Here is a 19087-nt window from a genome sequence, read left to right on the forward strand (position 1 = left end):
TTTCCCCTGCGCACACGTTCCGCGCGCGGCCAAAAATAAAAATGACTTTAGAAGTCGGGGAACAACAATTTAAGTCATTCATTGAAGTGGATTAATATTGCATTGTCGCGAGGGGGCCAGCGCGCGATTAAAACCGGCCGGCTTTTAAGAGCGACCCTTCTCTTAACACAATGAGAGAGAGCAGTGACTAATTATGCTGGCTCGGAGCACAAGAGAGGAAAATTGAGCAGCCCCCTCTAGCGAAAGAGAGCCACAAGTAGTTGCGCCGAGGATAAAATTTTATGCTCCAGACTGCCATATTGAGCCCCGCCGCCGCCGCACACAATAATTTATACAAAAGCTGCGAGAGCCGCGCGTGCATCTATGGTGGCGCTCTAAACGGAGTGACCTACTTTCCGCTTGACAACATGCAGGGAGCGAACCTGCGCCACCGTGTTGCCCATTGTGCGCCAAGCCCTTGCCCAATTCCCATGGCAACGCCGGGGGATACCGAGCACAATTTCATATAATTTGACGGGCTCCGATTTTCAGGGAGCATCCCCAAATTGGCCTCTCCAGCTTCTATATGGATTCACTCGCCTGTTTGAGTGGCGATTATTTAGACGTGAGGGGCATCCCGACTAAGCAAATTCACATTAAGTTGCCAAGACTTCTCTGCGAAACATTTAGAGGGCAAAATTAATGTTCCAAAACTACTTAATTCGCACTTTCAGGGAAAAAGATCAAATTTAATTTTATAAAATAAGAATAAAAAATAAACCTCATTATGGAAAGGAGATTTTTTACTTATGACGGGGCTTATTTATTTATTAAAAAATCTTCAAATCGAAAAGAAAGATTCTTCGTTTATTTAGGTGGGAGGGGGAAATATTTTATTGAAGAAAAATATGAATTTATAAATAAAAGCACATTCAAAATCATCCCATTTCTTTTGTGTTAAACTAACGAAATCAATACTGACTGCTATTCAACAAATTTAGGAAAAAGTTTCCTCCACATAGAAATTTTATAAGCTCGTCTGTATACATACGAGTATATTTACGGGCAGTGTCAGCTGCAGAACGTGTTTGCGAACATCATGACCGGCGGCTTGTGCAGGCAATAAAAGCACATAATATTCAGAAAAAAAGTGGGAGCTGTGGAGAAAGTGGCCGATCGCTTGAAGGCGACGCCGTTCATCCCTCATGGGCTGAAAAGGGCAGCAAAATAATCCTTTGACAAGCGGTTTGCTCCTTCGCCATTTCACAATCTTTTCAGCCCACATCCCTCTTTGTTGGAGATTCCACTGTGTATTGACACTTTCCAAAAATGGTATAGCTTTTATCTCCCTTTTTTTTCTAAAAATAGTTCAACGACGGATTTGGAAGCAGCAACAGAGGGTGCAGTTTTTCAAAGGCTGGTTCAGAATTAGACGGAAAAGTGGAAAATGTGCTGCTGACCGTTTGGGTCAAAATTTTCTAAGAAATTTTTTTTTAATAGAACATAAAATTTTATGAAAGGAATTAATTTCTGCTTGAAAATAATATAATGGAAAATGAATTGGTCCACTGAACTATATCGAAATTTTGAGGAAATTCTTAAGTAAAGTTATAATTTTCATGTCTGTATATCGGATACAATCTCATATTATATTTTGCAGGAAATTAATTCCCAAAATTGGCCGGAGCAAAAGTTGGTATTGGGGGCGATTGCAAACGCCGACAGATATTGGAGTGCGGCGGGTAAATCTCATCGCAGTTGCTCTTCCCCCAGAGCACTGAACGCGCGGTGTAGTACTCGACAAAGGTATTGATCTCTCTTCTTGTGTGCGGTTTTCCCCGGCTGATTTCTCTCTGTCCCTCTTCGACGCAAATTTCTTTTTCGCCAAATTGCGCAAGTTTTACTTGGATAAATGCAAAGCCACCTACGAGAGGAATAAATAAATTGGCCCCGGACAGGACGACGTGCGGTGCAGCATAAGTCACCAGACTGGTCTGCTGTGCTGGAGTAAATGTGTGCAGCACGAAACCAGCTTTTCTCACCGCAGCCTACGATTGTTGTGCTGCCTGTTTATGCGAATTTATTTGTTCGCCGAGAGCGAGTGTGTGTGTTTGAAAGAAAATAAAAAGTAAGAGCGAGTCGTGCCTGCGACGAGTCGCTCGGCGAAAACGCACTGCGCTGCTGCAACCCTTGACATTTATTTCAGCGGAGCTCACAATAATGCGACGCCCTGCACCATGTGGCTGCGTTTCTATTGTGCAGAATATTGAAATGAAGCGGATTTTAAAAGCTTTTGTGACTTTTTCTTTGTGTTAAAATTCACTGCCAGGTGGAAAACAACTTAATTCGCAGATCTCTCAACAATGAAAATTGCTAGAATTACTTTTTTTTATCCAGAGTTAAATAGTTTAATTAATTTTTTTCAGATTTATTTCAAAATTTCATTCTAAATTTGGTACGTATGTGCTCATTTCGTTGAATTATGTTCGTGGAAATCTTTATATTTTCCGAATAATATTTAAATTTTAAATTTGTGCTAAATTCTGCATGATTTGAAATAGTTCTAAGAAATTTTTTTTTATTGGAGGTCAGAATCATATTCAAAATTCAAAATTATTAATCTTTTTCTACTTTCTCTAATACCTCTATGTATTATTATTATTATTTTTTAATTCATCATAATCTTAAAAATATACGGTTTATTACTATGTGAAACTTTAAATTCCCTTTCGGAATAGTTTAAAAATTCGTGCTATATTGTAATAAAGTTCACGTATTCAAATGCCATGTTATTAAATGAAAAAGTAGGGAACCGTGTCAAGCGAATTCGTTTTCCGTGTCGCTCAGCGTTTACCTTTTTTGTTACTTCGCGGCATAAACTTGAACTTGGCCCAGAGCTATACTTCGATTTGCTACGGCAGTTCCATTGTGGTGTCGTGCAACCCTTAGCACGTCACCATCGCTAGGCGAGTCACAGATCGATATAGCATACAATGGCACGCAGGGCTGCACCACGCCGTAAATCGCGAGGAGGTAAAACGTTCATTTCTCCGAGCCATCAGACAGGATCAAAGAAAATTGTCCGAAGTGTGTGAAGAGAGCTAATAAGGGAAGAGTTGCGCGTGTTTGTGTTGCTTGTTATATAGCTGAAGCAACAACAAAGTTGGAGTCACGTGTGGCTATCTTATCAATCTATTCCAAGGAGAAATCATCCCTATATGAGCAACCGCATACAAAGATTTCAAACTAAACCAAACATAATCCATTCTTTAAATATTACATACTGAAAACGGAAAGTTTAAAATACCAATTAAATTTGAAAAAAAATCAGGTTTTCATTTATTACTTTTTTACTAAACTCACCACTTTTGCAGTTCGCATATGGACCGTTTTTGGAGGCCGGAAAACGACGGGTTTTGTGCCTCTCTCTCTCGCTCACTAGATCTTTTGTCAGCTAAACAAACAACGGTGGAGGAGCGGGCGAGCGATAACGACGTCGACAGACTGCAGTGCAAGAAGCGGCCGTGCACAATATTGAATATTGGACGCGAGCAAAAACGAATGCACACACACACACACACGTTCACAAAAGGACGAGCCGCTTTATCAGGTGCGCTGCTGATAATGGAGTGCATATTCGTTTCTACGCGGCCGTTTGCATATATTTTTTTTCAGCGTGCGAAATAACATCGTGTGCATTTGTTGTGACTGCAATGTCCGTTCGCGGTGTTATAAAGGTAAATTATACACACACGGCGCGCCACACAATGTGCTGAAGTCATTGGCCGCCCATTGCAATTCTTTTGGAGGTCAAATGACGGACTCGAGTGCATTGCAACAACTGCAAAAGCGGCTGCACGTACGCCCAAACTATCCTCTGGGTATACTTGTCATATTTTTGGCCTCTGCGGCGCCGAGATTAGCAGAAGGGGAAGGAAGTGATCTTGAAAATAATTTAACCACAATGATAGCAAATTGAATTAATTAATTCTAATTTGAATTTAATTTTCAGTGAAGGCAAACTTTTTTCATTTACACGGAATATAATTTTGCAAAATATATAATCATAAAATATTTATGATAATATTAAAAAATATCCTTATTTTATTAAAATTTATATAAAAGTTTGCAAATAAAATCCAAACGTCTATTAGTTATTTTTTTATTCACACAATTCTTCTATACAAAATATGAATTATTGGAATAACAGAAATTTTTTTTTTAATTTTTTCTTTGAAGATTTCTTTTAAATATTATATGTTTTTCATTCCATAACCAAACAGGGAGTCTCTCTCCTTACAATAAATAGTGCATTAACCTTTTCCTAAAAACTTCCCGTTTTTTCTCATCATAGGTGAAACTAATGCGTTTCTACAGAAAAAGTTGAATACAAAAACGAAGCTCTCTCTAATTTCACACCTGCTTCGAATTAAAAATTTTCACGCCCTTCGCTGCCCATGCGTCACACTGCACGCGAGTACCATTAACGCCGAATTTTTTGATTCCCTCCCGCACGTCCCGTTATACCTCCTATCAAGTTCAGGGAACGCTGGGAAAAATCCCACTATGGAGCATGGAATCTGATTTGTCATCGCGCCGGGAACCTTTTGTTATCTTTCTTTCTTTTCTCCTATCCCGGCGGCGCTCCACTAAATTAACGTCTGCCTGAACTATCTGTGCCTGACAATCTTGAATATAACGCACGATTATTTTCGACTTTGGCTCAATTTCGAAGCTCCCCTTTATCACACACAATTAATTAACGGTACACCAGGGGCCACAATGCGTAATTAATCGGTGCTCTTCCTTCCTCTCTCCGCCGACGCACCAACCGAGACCGACTTTTGTGTTTCTTCAACTAAAGCTAGGGAGGATGGACGGAACGGTCGCCTTTGGTGTTACAATTAAGTCGAGTCAACACAGCACGCATTCAGGAGGAAATAACTTTACGCAGAGGCATGGGTGTTAAAATTCCACCTGTTTCTCCAGCTTGTTAACTAAATTTGGTGCACGGTTTTGCAACCTCTGGATTTCAACTAGATAAATATTTCATTTTAAGAATATATTCTTGTAATTTGAGCTTTTAAATTGTCATTTGGATGCTTCTTTATTAATTTAATTTGACAATTTTTGGGCAGATTTTTTTAAAGCACCAAAATTGTTTTAATCATTGAATTTAAAGAAATAAAAAAAAAATGACAAAAATTTTGTTTTATCCTTTTTTACTTCAGAGATTGGAGAAGATAATTATGAACAAGTTTTGAAACATATATTCGTTTCGTTTGGATCTGAAAATTGGAGTTTGATAAAAAGATCATCCACTTGAGAAACGTGCTGATAAGTTTTGAAATCAACTTTTAAGCGATTCGGAATCAGTCTAGATAAAAATGTTTGCGCTAATGTTGATTTCAGTGAGGTTGGTTGGCGTGTCTCGCTTGCGATAAAAACAATAAAGACGAAACAAGTCCACCAAGACAATTAACACCGCCGGTGTTTTGGCGCAGTACATATTTTTTTTTTCTTTGAAGGTTATCGCAGTGGAGATTAAAATTATGTTATTTCAATCAATAAGGGGTGTTTTTTTTCTTTTCCTTCAGTTCGAGAAAGGTGTAGGACAATAAATACAAAAACTCTGAGCGTTCGGAATTATCCCTCGAGATGGTGATAATGACGTGTATAGAGCGGGAGGAAGGGGTCCTGCTGAGATTTCGTACCGCGGCCGTCACGATAACCGCACCTGACCGCCGACCGACCAACCTGCCACCAGGTAAAAAAGCACTCAAGCAAAGAGAGAAAGAAAGAAACTCCCTCGGGCGGCGAAAAAGAGGTGTACATCCGCGCGCAAGAGAATCAAACTCCCGACGAGAAAAACACAATTTTTCGCTTGCAAATGTATGAAAAAAATTCGAGCGCAGGAAGCGTTTCCCCTTCCGGCTGTCCGCGAAGATCGCAGCCGCGAGATTGACCTAGGCCGATCGAGGACACCAGACAATAACAACTTTTGCTTTCTGCAAAAAGGAAAACCAAGCAAGCGTCTGCCTGCAGTAATGCGGCCTACTTATGCGCGACGCTTCGTTTCCATTCGACGACCAACTTTCAAAAGGATTATGCGCTTCCGATTTCACTCTCGGATCGCGTAATACACCTTATGCTGTCAAGCATTGCAAGCTTTATTTTTTTTCACATGCATATTTATTTCCCCAGATAATTTTTTTTTAAATTGTATTATTTTATAAATGCCTAAATGTGTTTAATTTCAAATTCAGGGTAAGTAATCATAAATATATTTCTAAAAATGAAATATATCATTTTAATAGATAAAAAAAATGGAAAAATTAATTAAATTTCAATTCACTTTGATATTGCCGATAATATTATTTTGCTAAGTGTTTGATTTGATTTAAGGTTACAAATCTTATTATAAAAATTTTAAAATAATATAATGCTCCAGATTTAACAAACCTTTGATTAAAAGCTAAATATTGTTTAAAAAGTGAATTTAGAATTCAAAACCAAATAAGCCGTTATTAATTAGCGCCTTCTTAAAAATTAAAAAAAAAATTATTTAAGAATCATAATTATTAAGTTCATTTCAACCCTCTAATTGCAATTAATTAAAGGGTAACAATACCCAACCGTATGTTGTAAAAAATATAAAAATTAACCCTGCATCTAACTATTTCAAATTAAAAATCTTAAATTATAATATTAATTTTTTTAAACCAGTAAAAAATGCCAATAGAACAATCTCTGAAATTTGTATTTATTACTTTTGAAATAAATATCGACCGCGCCTGCATGGCAGATGCGTTTCGCAAACGTTGGGTGCCTAGAATCGTAGTAGGAGGATCTATGTAGGGATAATGAGCGTGCAACAATAACAAGTGTCAGGCTGGGGCGGGTGGGGGCACTGAAGGGGCTCGTGGAATTCGGACTCACCTGCAGAGGCGGATGCCGAAGACTCGGCCGAGCTGAAGACGATGATCTCGTCGGCGTCGGCCGACTCGACTCCGGGCTCGGGCATGACGAGTTGGATGGCTTGGGCCGGGCCCGCGGCGGGCTGGCTCGCGACCACCAGGGTCGAGCTGCTTATCGGCACGCCACTCGCCTCCTCGTGCATCTTCCGCGGGCGCGTGATTCGGGCCGATCGGCGCTCACCGGGCGACACTGCCGACTAACCTTGAACTCGGGCCCAATGTCAAGGCCCCGCTCGCTTTCCGTACGTGTGAAAAAGCAATAAAAAATGGGAACGACGAGGAAAGTAGGTCTCTAGGCCACAAGCACTCACTTGTGTTTAGGTGGTGGGCAGACGGAGCGCGTCCGGAGTCAAATCACTTTCGCTCTCCGCGTCTATTTACGCACCAAATTCGAGTTTTCAGCCCACGAAAAAATGCAACACCTCAATAAAATAAACTATTAATTACTAATTTAGTCATTTTGTTAGTTTTTGACCCTCTAGTTTGCAGTTTGGGCTTTTTAGTAGCGAAAGTGTTTTGACTAGCCCTGTTACGTCACAAAAAGTAGGTCGTAGAAAATGTAAGCGTTTTCCCGCGAGTCTAGCTTTTTACTAGCCACCGATAGTACTAAAATTATGTTGAAAATTTCGCCCATATTTTAAGGTGGTTTTGAAACACTTTTTCTTAAATTTCGAGGACAAAATCGTTTTGAAAGTGAAATTTATTCCATATACGGCGCGAGAATTCATAGTAGTGCCACCTTGTTTCAACTTGCCACAACCACTTGTTGAGTACCGCGCGCGGCGGGAAAAGGCTGACATTCGTACGATTAAATAGAGAATGGTGTGCACAACACAATAAAAATTATAAACTTTTTCATTTTATGCGTTTTGAGTGACGAGTATATGTATTATAGAAATAGAAACAACTCTATATTTTAATTATAACCATTAACCATACATTTAAAATTTTCACATAAAATTTATCAAATTTACGCGTCTAGTTTAATTCAAAATAATAAATTAGTAGATTTATTTAAACGATTATTTAAAAAATTAATTTCAATTAAAAAAGGATAGCTAGCTATAAAAGAAGAAAGGAGGAGAGACTTTATTTCCATATTCGGCAAGTTTCGCCAAGCTTGCAATTAAATTATTTTAGCTCCGCACATGTAGCTTGAAACTTTTAAATATTTTATTAGTTTTACAAATGATTAAATTATTAATTTTGTATCCCTTCGAACTTGACTTTCTTATCTGTTAGGCAAGAAATTCAAAGGAATATGTAAGATGTAATAATGAAATAATGGCCTCTTTTAATCAAAAGATTTATTTTTTTCTTTATTAAATCAAATTTTATATGACAAAAATTTGAATTTGAGAGTCAGCTAGTTGATGTTAATTTTGAACCACTTGTGTTTTGTTCATATGCGATTGAATTTTGTGATAAGCTAAATGAATCACCAATAGAAGTGCACCGCGCGGTTGGTTGATAAGTTGATATTTAAGGGCAAAGCAAAGAATCAATAACTAAAATTTAGTATACTTTTGTTTGAGAAATAACTTGGTGCAATTTTTTCTTTTATTCAGTCTCATGATGATACATTAGTCTGTTAAAATAACTTCTGCAAAACAAATAACTGGCGAAACCATAAAGATGACAAAGGCATGTATTCAAATAAATTTCACAGCAGATGGAATATAAAATGAGCCCGTAAAAGTTTTAGACTGATTACGCCTTGGCCTTGGCCATGTCAATAATGGCGCGCGAAATGATGAGGCGCTGGATCTGAGCAGTTCCTTCATAAATCTGATAAATCTTGGCATCTCTCATCAACTTCTCAACGGGATATTCGCTGTTGAAGCCGTTTCCACCAAAGATCTGATAATCGAAAAGATTCAATAACTTGCAGAGGCAATTATAAAATGATCGCAAACCTGGACAGCGTCAGATGCACATTTGTTGGCAACGTCTCCAGCCAGAGCCTTGGCAATCGAAGCATAGTAAGAGTTACGACGACCCTGGTCCACCTCCCAGGCAGACTTCATCCAGGCCAGGCGGGAAGTTTCAACTCCAATAGCCATGTCGGCGAGCATGAAAGCAACGGCCTACAAATAAAATTGTTTTTTTTTTAATTCTTTCATTTTTTTCAATTTACCTGGTGGAAAGCAATTGGGACGCCGAAGGCCTTCCTCTCCAGGGCGTACTTGGTGGCTTCGTCAAGGGCGCGCTGGGCAAGACCGGTGGCTCCAGAAGCAACCTACAAAGTGTAATTTAAGAATATTGATAAGTATTTTACTTCTTAATTACTGGAGGACGGGTCTTGTCGAAGGCACCCATGGCAATCTTGAAACCAGCACCTTCACCAATCAGGACATTCTCCTTGGGCACACGGACATCCTCGAAAGTGATTCCTCGAGTGTCAGAGCACCTTTGACCCATGTTGATTTCCTATTTTATTCAAATTTGTATTAATCATTTACGACAGTCTATTTTTTTCTTTTTTTTTTTACTTTTCTGCCAGGGGTGACTCCAGGGGTTTCCCTCTCAACAATGAATCCTGTGAAGGCTTTGCTGGCAGAGGCCTTGGGGTCAGGGTTTGTACGGGCCAAAACGAAATACCTAAGATTTGACGAAGGCGAGTTTCAGTTAACTTTCTGCGAAATTGTTCAAACTGACCAGTTTGCGACGCCACCGTTTGTGATCCACATTTTCTGGCCATTGATAACCCACTCATCGCCCTTCTTTTCTGCTCTGGTCTTCACGCCGTTTACGTCGGATCCTGCACCAGGTTCAGTCACACAGTATGCCTATTTGAGACATAGAAAACAAATTAGATTAAGAACATCAAAATACATGAGGAAAGATATAAATTTAAGGTTGAGAATTTTTATAGTTCCATAAATGAAGATAATATGAATTTCAAATTATATTCTATCAAAAATCCTCAGAAAACAAAATCAAATATTTTTAATGGATAGAATTGGATAGAATACAAACCGCAACAAGAGGCTCGTCGATAAGACGTCCCAGGTACTTCTTCTGCTGTTCCTTGTTTCCAGCAATAATTACAGGCGTTTGCTGCAAAGATAAGAAATTATAAATGCAATTTTTTAGCCTTTCAAACAATAAAAAAAGCACACAGAGGGCACACAGGTGCAGACTTACGCCAAGACCGCTGGCCTCAATGGCGGTTTTGATGCCAGTGCAACCATAAGCAAGCTCCTCGGCAATCAAACAACCATCGAAAATGCCCTGGTTCATGCCACCTGCGCAAGCACACAAGCGTTAATACTCACACCAATGTTGGTGATTTGCACGGCGGCCATTACACCGGAACAGCCGTACGCCAGTTCCTCGGCAATGAGGCAGATGTCGAAAACGCCCATGCCCTGGCCCCCTGCAAGCAGTGCTCTGCTTCAAAAGCCTGATTCTGTGCAGGGAAGGAGGATTTTGCACAGCACTGCCTGCTCCGGAGCCAGGCAACTTTTTTTTGTTAATTTGAAAAAAATTTATTCTCATTCAAGTGGCAAAGAAAATACCGCAGTGTGAAGGGATATGGTTGTTGATGAGGCCGACCTCCCAGGCCTTCTTGACGATTGGCCATGGGTATTCCATGGTCTTGTCGTACTCGGCCGCTTTTGGAATGATTTCCTCGGCAGTGAATTTGCGAGCCAAGGACTGGATTTCCTTCTGCTCATCATTCAGCTCTGCAATCAAAATAAAAAAAACTTTCAGTGTTGAATTACATTAATGAATAGTTTTGATTAAAAATTGATTGAATTAATATCTCATGAGTGGAAAATTTTAACAACCAAATATTCTAAAAAGTGATTCTTTTAATAAAATGCAATGGAGGGATTGAATAACATAATTCTTAACATACGTTGCTAAATTTTAATAAAATTATAATATATTTTGACCTTTCTATACCATTATTTTTTGCAATAATTCGTGTTTTAGTTAGAACGTTCTCTATCATTTATCTTTTACTTTTTATTCACCGTAATTTTTAAGGAGCAATCAAGAAAATGTTCAAAAGTGAAAAACAGGCAAGTAAGGCAAGTTGTGTAATTTAAATGTGTTTTTTTATAAAAAAACTGCTTTAAAATGAGGACAAAGAACTGCTTCACTTTTAAATAATTGTTTTTCTCAACAATTAACAGCATTTGTGATGGCTCTAAAATACCATATTTGATCTGATAAAAAATTTGATAAAATTATTTGTCTCAACTTGGAACAAAGTTCATTTTTAGATAATATGACACCACACCTCTTCTGCACACTTTGCACTTTGGTTTGTTGTGCACCGTGGAACTTGAGCAGTCCGATAATTGATTTTTGTGCACATTATCAGCAAATAAGAATATGTTAAATAATTTTTAAGGTTTCGTCATAAAAACGTAGCATCTTCTCCAGTAAAATATACTTGGAGCAAAAGTTTACCAGTCATTGAATGACTGCATAAATTTTTAAATAAAGAGTGACGTTTGAGAAAGGGTTTCGAATGTCCCTGAATGATAAAAAAAAAATATGCGCATAATTCTAAACATTACGTAATACATTCAATAAATATTTAGATTTTCTAGTTTTTGTGTTTTATGAAAAAACTTCTTTATATAATTTTTGAAAATCGTACCAAAAGCATAGCCACAGGCAGGTACCTCCGAACTTGCTGAAGGTAGAGAAGTGGAAATGGCCCTGATTCCAGGTCGAAGAGTCGATTTCGCCAGCTGTAAAATTTAACATTGTCACGTTATCGTTTATGCTAATTACATAATAAATCGGTAAATTCACGCAGGCCTTCATTCAAAAGATACTTTGAACTATACCGTATCTAAGAATACGAACTTTTGGCCAATGTCCAAATTTAATTTAACTTTTACAGCCAAAACCGATGAGCAGAATTCTGGCCCCCTTATGTAAAACTGGAAATTCTGGTTGTTTTTGCGGATTTTTGGCAACATTTTTCGGAATATTAGAGTGGGATAATTACCTTAACTAGAGAAGCCATCGTAGTAAATCGCTTGGTCACGATAATTCTAATTAAAATGCAAAACTAACAGCACCTTTAATCAAGTCGTGCCTCTTATTTATCTCTACCGAACAGATGAGCAACGAGCAACTTTCTGAACTTTCGAACGGCGATGCTAGAGACATCTAAGAGCACGTTTTGTACATGTCATACCAGAAGCATTTTCTCATAATATAATTCGATGCTATATTGTACGTTTACGTAAATAACGGTAAATAATGCACATGGCCACATGGTACGTCCATGTATTTTTTTTATACAATGTAATTGAGTGTGTATTAGGAGAGCGCTTCTTTGATATGTAGTATTTGCACGGTGATAGTCGTGTAAAATTGTAAAATAATATTTATATTAGTTTACAATTAATCTATTAACGATAAAATTTGCATTTTTTTATTTTTTTTTCTATTTGACATTTTAAATTATTGTTATTAAAATATGTTAAATAATATAATTAAATATTTTTTTCTATAATTTGAAAAACGACGAAAATAAATTAAAAGGAAGTTTTTATTTAAAATCAGGTAAAATACAATTATAGCTTATAGTATCAAGTATTGTTTCTTGTGCGGAAAAAGCCGGGTTTTTTCCGGAAAAAAACAGGCCTAAACAGGGGCCGGAATAAGCCGGCTGGTCCCATCCTGGCACACTTTTTTTCCTGTGATCGGAACTCCGTTTGCAGCCAGCCAATCATGATAACTTCTAACATAAGTGAAAACTGTGATGCCATAAAGATCACACAGCGTTTGGGAACCGAAACTAGCAATTCCAATCACTTCAAATCCTGGTTCTGATGAACTGTACTGAAGCAAAGGGGAACCAGGATCGCCCTGAAATTTTTCAATATATTTTGGTGGGTTTTTAAAAAAATTCAATGATTTTTAATGCTTACAAAGCAGGAGCTGAGGCCAGCAGGTTCTGCGCACATATGCTTCCCTGACATATCTATTGCTGGTATATAACCAACGCATTCAATTATCGGCTTCGAGTGTGTGGAATGCAACTGGAGATAGCCTTGCATGCTTTTGCCGTCAAAATTTGTATCTGCAATAAAAGGATTTTTCAGTTATAATTGCCTAGAATTAGTACAAAATTAAACAATTATTTAGAATATTTTGTACATTAAACCAAATTTAACATTAAAATTTGAAGACCCATGAAGTTCTGATAAAAAATCCCTAATTTGACCTAATTTAATTGTTATATTTTTTTCAATGTAGAAATAAATAACTATAAAGTTGTAAGAACATTTGTATATTTAAAATTCAATAATGTGTAGCGGCAAGATAAAAATCAAAGAAAAAACTCATATTTTATAATTAAACTGTAATTTTACCATCGCTTAGCCCATAGCCAACCAAAGGGACATCTATGTACTCAGTCAAGGGGTCTGAAAAAAATTGACCCCCTACAGCCACAGGGGTAATGCTAACAGGTGTGTCCAGCACCAGCAGCGCCAAATCATTCACAGCTTTTTCAAAGGTGCGCATGAATTCAGGGTGGATGATCGCGTTGGACGACGAAGCATTAGTCTCGTTAGCGTTTTCACTTGGGTCCACATTGTACAAGTCACGCCGGTTGAGACGAATCTCAAAAGTAGAACCACTTTTAAAAAGAAAAAAAATTATTTTAAAATCATTTATTTGAATTCAACCTCAGCACTTACCCCTTTACGCATTGTGCAGAGGTGAGAACTTTGTCTGCATCAACCAGAATTCCGCTGCAGAATCCACCATTGTTCACGTTAATCAACGCGTGGAATTGTCGATCTTGTTCTATGTTTGGTGTGGAAGGTTTATACAAATATCTTTCTGAAATAAAAATTGTGATTAGTGTCGATCGATAAAAAAAGTTTTTTTCCAGACAGATAGAATTTTCTAAATTATTTAACTATTAAAAAAAAATAATATGTCACTCACTGCAGGTATACAATAATAATGACTAGTTAGTTTTAGTCAGTTTTAGCTTAGTTATATGCTTACGTTGCCGAAAAACTGGATTTTGCAAGCTCCTATGCTGGAACTGGTAATTGTTGAAAGGCAAGGCCTATAATGTCACACACAGAAAGAAAATAATAATTTCTGGAATGAAGAAAAAAAAATGAAACAACCTGTGCTGCGACCACAAAGAGGGCGAAAAATGTTAGTCTTTTCATTGCAGCTTCCTTATAGCAAACTATTTCAGTTGTGACTTTCAGACTAGAAACCAGATCTTATTGTAAAAATTCGCATGTAAAACAATGTGTATAGAACTGGATTGCTTGGCTTTTAAGTCTTGCTTTCCAGTCAAATAAGCACCGGCCGATAACTCCGTTTGGAGTTGGCTGGACTTGTAACTTCACTCAAATAAATATACTTCATCATTTATACTCCTAAAACGTTCTTAATTTTGGACGTCAGTTTTTTTATCTGGTAAGCCAGCAGACTTAAAATCAGATTAATTGGATAAAAGAGTATTGACGATACGATGGAATTATTAGGAAAAATAATAATCTATTGAAGTCATTGTGAACATGGATTAAATTATCTCAATCCCCGACCCCATTGCGGTTAAAAAAAAACTAGACCATTTTTTTGAATACCATGGAGAAAGTAGAGAAGCGCGTTTTTTTTTAATGTCATGCTGTTTGTAAACAGGAGCATCAGTTATTATTATTTTTTGGCCTAACGTTTTTGCTTAATATTAATTTTTTCGTTGCTTAATAATAATTTTTAATCTCTAGTTACTTAACAATTAAATGTGTTATTGACAAACGTTCCCAACTTGTGCACTTTTCTTATGCTAGAAATTTTTCGGTCAGTTTATATATATGATCTCTAATTTAAAAGTTTTTTTTATCAATTTCTTAAGTTTTTGTATTCCATAAAAATTTAACAAAAGTTAATTAATCTGTGTAAGGTAAAAATGTTTTGGTTGAATTGAAACACTGTAGTTAGAAATTATTCTTATTAATATACCTGTTTTATTTAAAAAACATTATTAATATTTATAAAAATTCGCGCACTGTTTTAGGAAACTGTGAAATAATAAGTTGTTGCACTAAAGATAGAAATTTTGCATTAGTTCATTTGTTCATCTGGGCTCATCATATAAAAATTAAAAATGTTACATTAAATATCACATTTTATAAAATTTGTATAACATTATTGCTGCATCAAGAAATAAATTTAAATCACTAGTTTATCCTTTGGAAATTATAAAAAGTAACAGTAAATCATTTTGATAATATGACTCGGAGCTTCAACGTCAAGTACAGCAGCACCCTGAGCGCCAAAATGTATCCAACAAGGGCACAAATGCAGCTGGCGTAATTCTCCTCTTTGACGTTGAGGTCAATCATGATTTTTTTAGGAGACATGTAGTGGCAATAGTCCCGACTGCATTCCAATCGCGCTCTCTCAAATCCATACATGGCAGTCAAACAAGCTTCGAAAGCGTAATAAAACACGCTCAAATGCGACAGCCACCTGAGCGCTACAGGTATGTCGGCCACGGGGACAAAGTAGCCAGAGAAAAGCAGCATCGGGATGGAAATCACAGGCACCAGGAATATACCCATCTATTAAAATTATAAAACAAAAAAACTATAGTACAATAAAAATTGAATTTATAAAATTTACCTTGACGTCGGACGCAGCCCCAACGAAGAGCCCCAAGGATTGGGCCAAAAGGGTTAAAAGAATCCCAACCAACCACAAATGGGCAAACCTGTGGAACTCCATTGGCTGGTTTGACAAGTAGTAGGAAATCAGCAAAAATATAGTAGGGCACATGATCTGAAAATGAGGGAAAATTAAATTTCTCCAAAAAATATTTTTTTTTCTCACTTGTAAAGGAATGTCAGCAATTGACCTGGCCAAATAGTACGCCTTGATGGAATACCAGCCATTCAGGTGCTCTCGCAACATCACAGACATTTCTGAGGGGACTGCAATAAAAATGTTGCTCAAAAATTCCACATTTAAAAATTGTACTTTTGTTATTACAAGTGAGCACAGTGGGCATTGCGTTGGAGAAGAATAGGAAGAGCATCATGAAAAAGATAAGGCCCACATTTCCAGTGACTTTGGCGCCGTCATTTCCGATATTGTAAAAGACGAAGCCGAGCATTACTCCGATGATCACATGGGCTGCCGATCTCAACCAAGCCATATGCTGCGGAAGAGGCGCATATGTAATTTTTTGTTTGTTTTTGGACCTCGTCTGCTCTCAGAGACAGTGAGTTTATCTCTTGCAACCCATTTGACCCCATTTTAGTGTTTCGTCTCCAAAAGCAGAGCACAAAATAGCGGACAAAGAAAAGGTTTCACAATGAAAGAAAAATTACCAAATCCTTAAATGTGGTCAAAAGTGCTCTTGAGAAAAGAATCAGGAACTGCTGCCCCAGGGTGCAGACATGCTTGGGGGCTTTGGGGCCTAAGCTCAGGAAGGTGTCATTCTCAGTTTTCTCACAATCAGTCTCCAAGTTGGGAAGCATAAAACCTAAAATTGAGTTTATTTTTTGCCTGGATATAAAACTATTATTACTAGTCTCTTTGGCAGAAACATTTTCAATCCGCGGCAGCGCCTCACAGGCCTTGCCGATCAGTGCAGAAATGTCACCCCTCTCTCCGGCAGCAACTTCGAGAACTATGCAGATTATCATCAGGATGAAAATTTAAATTTTATCTTAAGTAAACAGTACCGTAATCAGCTGGATTGTAAAATTGAGGGCAGTAGAAATTCATGTTGGCCAGATTTTGGACCATCAACTCCCTTGACCCTTTGATGAGACAGTGACCCTCAGAGAGCACATAAATGGAATCAAATGACTGAAAAGCAAATTACGTAATAATTGCACAACTATATCTTAATTCTTTAATAGACTGACCTGGAATAATTTTGAGCTAGGCTGGTGAATGGAACACACAATATTCCGCCGACTTTCTCTGGCCAAAATTCGCAAGTGCGCCAGTACTTGACTTGATGAAAAAGAGTCCAATCCACTAATAATTGGTATTTCAAAATAAAATTAAAATAATTTATAAAATTAAATCTACCTTGTCGGCTCATCAAAGAACATGAGGGGTGGGTCGGACAATAATTCAACGGCGCAGGACAGTCTCTTTTGCTCGCCCCCTGACAGGCAGCACACTTGAGTGTCCATGCAGCCCTCCAGCCCCAAAATTCTGCACGTTTCTCGAATCTTCAGGAAAAAATTTAAATTAATTTTTTTATTTTTAATTCAACTCACAGCATTGGCTCTTAAAGCTCTACTCTTGCGCGAGCTGCCCAGTTTCAGTTTGGCGGCCACGTGAAGGGTTTCCCTGAGGGTTAAGTTTTCCAGCAAAGCAGCGTCTTGTGGAATGAGACAGCACAATCGTCGGTGCTGAATCCCGCGCCTCTCGCCATTGATCAGAATTTCTCCTTTCACTCCAGACGTTCTAACAAAAAATTGCATTTATTAAAAATCGCGTTTAAAATTAAAATTTATGCGACTCGCGGCCTTACCTAAAACCTGCCAAGATTTTCAACAGCGACGTTTTCCCCGCGCCTGACGGACCCAAGATCGCTGTCAACTCGCCAGCATTAAATTTGCCACTAATGTTGTGCAAGATTTCCGTCCTGGTAGATGCAGACTCGCCTTTAGGAAAACCTGTTTAAAAGCAGTTCAATAAAATTAAATTTCTAAAACTTTCTGTAAAGGAAGTTTTTTGTGTCATTTATTAATGTAAATACTTCTCTTTTTTAGATATCAGTTTTAAATTCTATTAATAAGGCAAATACAAATAATTTGGAAATTTAATAAAATACAAACTTCTTAACAATTAAAAAATTATTCAAATTATTCAAGTAATTTAAGGCGTGCGCTGAAACCATACAAAAGGCAGTTGTAATATTCAAGCCACTACTATTATCGTAATTTTTAACCAGATAATTGAAATTGCAGAGTTAACATTGTTGTTAAGTGGAGAGGGTATGTATATTTTTAACAGTCAATGCATGCGTGGTATATTGCTTTATGTAACAGATGATTTCCGCGTAGTTAAGCAGGATGCATAATAAATAATAATTATTGAGTTAAGCAGCCGCGCGCCACTCTTGCCCAATAACTTGCCAAGCTTTTGTTTTTAGCGCCGAGGAGCTGCATAAATTATATTATATATCTAGACAGTCTGTTTTTGTTGTAATCTTAATCGGCTTTTGTTTTTATCTCGCATACGGGCAGAGAATGATTTTAATTAAATGCCACATTGTAAGAATAAAATACTTAAATCAATGGAATGCAAGAAAAATATACAAAACGAAGAAGAAGACGAATTTTAGGGAAATGTTTTTATGAAATTGATTTACTATTAGTTTGCTTTGGTGATATTATTTTCAAAAATAATAAGAAATTAAATTAATCAAGTTAATGCAAAAAGAGAGAGCGAAGCAACATTGTAGGTACAATGCTTCTGACAATGAATTATAGCGTGAAGATTCTAACGGTAAATAAATTAAAGGAATCTATCGGCCCCAATAACATATAATATTGGGAATTAAATTTTATAAAATACAATTTTTGACTGTTGGAAAATTATTACAGAAGATCTAACAAGAGTTATTTGGAAACGAAAGTCATTCATTTTTTGTTATTGATTGTGAGTGAAAGGAAAGGGAATAATCAAAATAACTAAAAATGGCTCACATGGCAAATAGTGTTGTTTGTGCCGGACAGTATAGGTCAGGTGCCTGAACTCAATGGCCAACGTGGTGCTCTGCAGATCCATATTTCATCTCTTATTTTTGCAAAATATTTTTTACAAGAGGAGCGAGTGAATGCAAAACATCTTGAGCGCCGCGTTTGACACTCACGCTGACGAGAGTTGACGGCGAAACTGTGCCGCTGAAGAGCAGAGCGGCTCACAACTGATCAGCGACCTCTGCTGGAGATTGAATGTAATCGGCTTGCCCTGTGCGCCTAAGATTGTTGGACAAATACTTGTACATTGTGGTGGATTTTGGACTTAAATGCGGCACAATAAACCATTATTCATCATTTCTCAAGTGGCGAGAGCAAAATGCATTCTCACCACACACTTTCTAAACTGGCATTTGATTGTATTATGTAGACAGTATGAGCCATAGTTGAAAA

The 19087-nt window shown here is 37.4% G+C and overlaps 4 protein-coding genes across 6 annotated transcripts in view; all 4 read right to left on the reverse strand.

The window, feature by feature from the left end:
* The window catches only part of LOC132198110 (nuclear hormone receptor FTZ-F1), a 63547-nt gene extending 56259 nt beyond the window's left edge, over positions 1-7288 (reverse strand). Inside the window, exon 1 of one of the 2 annotated variants that reach the window (XM_059621902.1) lies at positions 6919-7288. In XM_059621902.1, the coding sequence (XP_059477885.1) occupies positions 6919-7099 (181 nt within the window). In that variant the 5' untranslated portion in view covers positions 7100-7288. Of the gene's footprint in view, positions 1-3342; positions 3510-6918 lie in introns of those variants that run through there. The other variant, XM_059621903.1, reaches the window with a different exon arrangement.
* Positions 7289-8477: 1189 nt separating this feature from the next.
* LOC132196511 (medium-chain specific acyl-CoA dehydrogenase, mitochondrial) lies at positions 8478-12081 on the reverse strand. 2 transcript variants are annotated; one of them, XM_059619223.1, is made up of 11 exons: positions 11932-12081; positions 11575-11668; positions 10478-10645; positions 10104-10204; positions 9936-10016; positions 9615-9745; positions 9449-9557; positions 9246-9386; positions 9094-9195; positions 8873-9043; positions 8478-8816 (listed from the first exon to the last, which is right to left on the reverse strand). In XM_059619223.1, exons 1-11 carry the CDS (start codon positions 11947-11949, stop codon positions 8667-8669), a joined length of 1266 nt encoding a protein of 421 aa, XP_059475206.1. In that variant the 5' UTR covers positions 11950-12081; the 3' UTR covers positions 8478-8666. The 2 variants fall into 2 exon arrangements, with proteins under 2 accessions (XP_059475206.1, XP_059475207.1); XM_059619224.1 differs by lacking the exon at positions 10104-10204 and adding an exon at positions 10235-10335.
* Positions 12082-12475: 394 nt separating this feature from the next.
* On the reverse strand, positions 12476-14300 carry LOC132197412 (chymotrypsin-like elastase family member 2A). Its single transcript, XM_059620691.1, has 7 exons — positions 14223-14300; positions 14081-14168; positions 13953-14016; positions 13637-13781; positions 13307-13575; positions 12863-13014; positions 12476-12800 (listed from the first exon to the last, which is right to left on the reverse strand). Exons 2-7 carry the CDS (start codon positions 14123-14125, stop codon positions 12576-12578), a joined length of 900 nt encoding a protein of 299 aa, XP_059476674.1. The 5' UTR covers positions 14126-14168; positions 14223-14300; the 3' UTR covers positions 12476-12575.
* A 608-nt stretch (positions 14301-14908) lies between these two features.
* LOC132198125 (ATP-binding cassette subfamily G member 4-like) lies at positions 14909-18868 on the reverse strand. Its single transcript, XM_059621929.1, has 12 exons — positions 18641-18868; positions 17461-17605; positions 17204-17393; positions 17010-17155; positions 16841-16955; positions 16655-16781; positions 16498-16599; positions 16298-16452; positions 15957-16125; positions 15798-15898; positions 15591-15746; positions 14909-15529 (listed from the first exon to the last, which is right to left on the reverse strand). The coding sequence occupies exons 1-12, from the start codon at positions 18720-18722 to the stop codon at positions 15185-15187; spliced, it is 1833 nt and encodes a 610-aa protein (XP_059477912.1). The 5' UTR covers positions 18723-18868; the 3' UTR covers positions 14909-15184.
* Between the last annotated feature and the right edge of the window lie 219 nt (positions 18869-19087).

This window comes from Neocloeon triangulifer, unplaced genomic scaffold (assembly GCF_031216515.1).
Source record: "Neocloeon triangulifer isolate White Clay Creek 2 clone unplaced genomic scaffold, ASM3121651v1 ptg000012l, whole genome shotgun sequence".
Lineage (NCBI taxonomy): Eukaryota > Metazoa > Arthropoda > Insecta > Ephemeroptera > Baetidae > Neocloeon > Neocloeon triangulifer.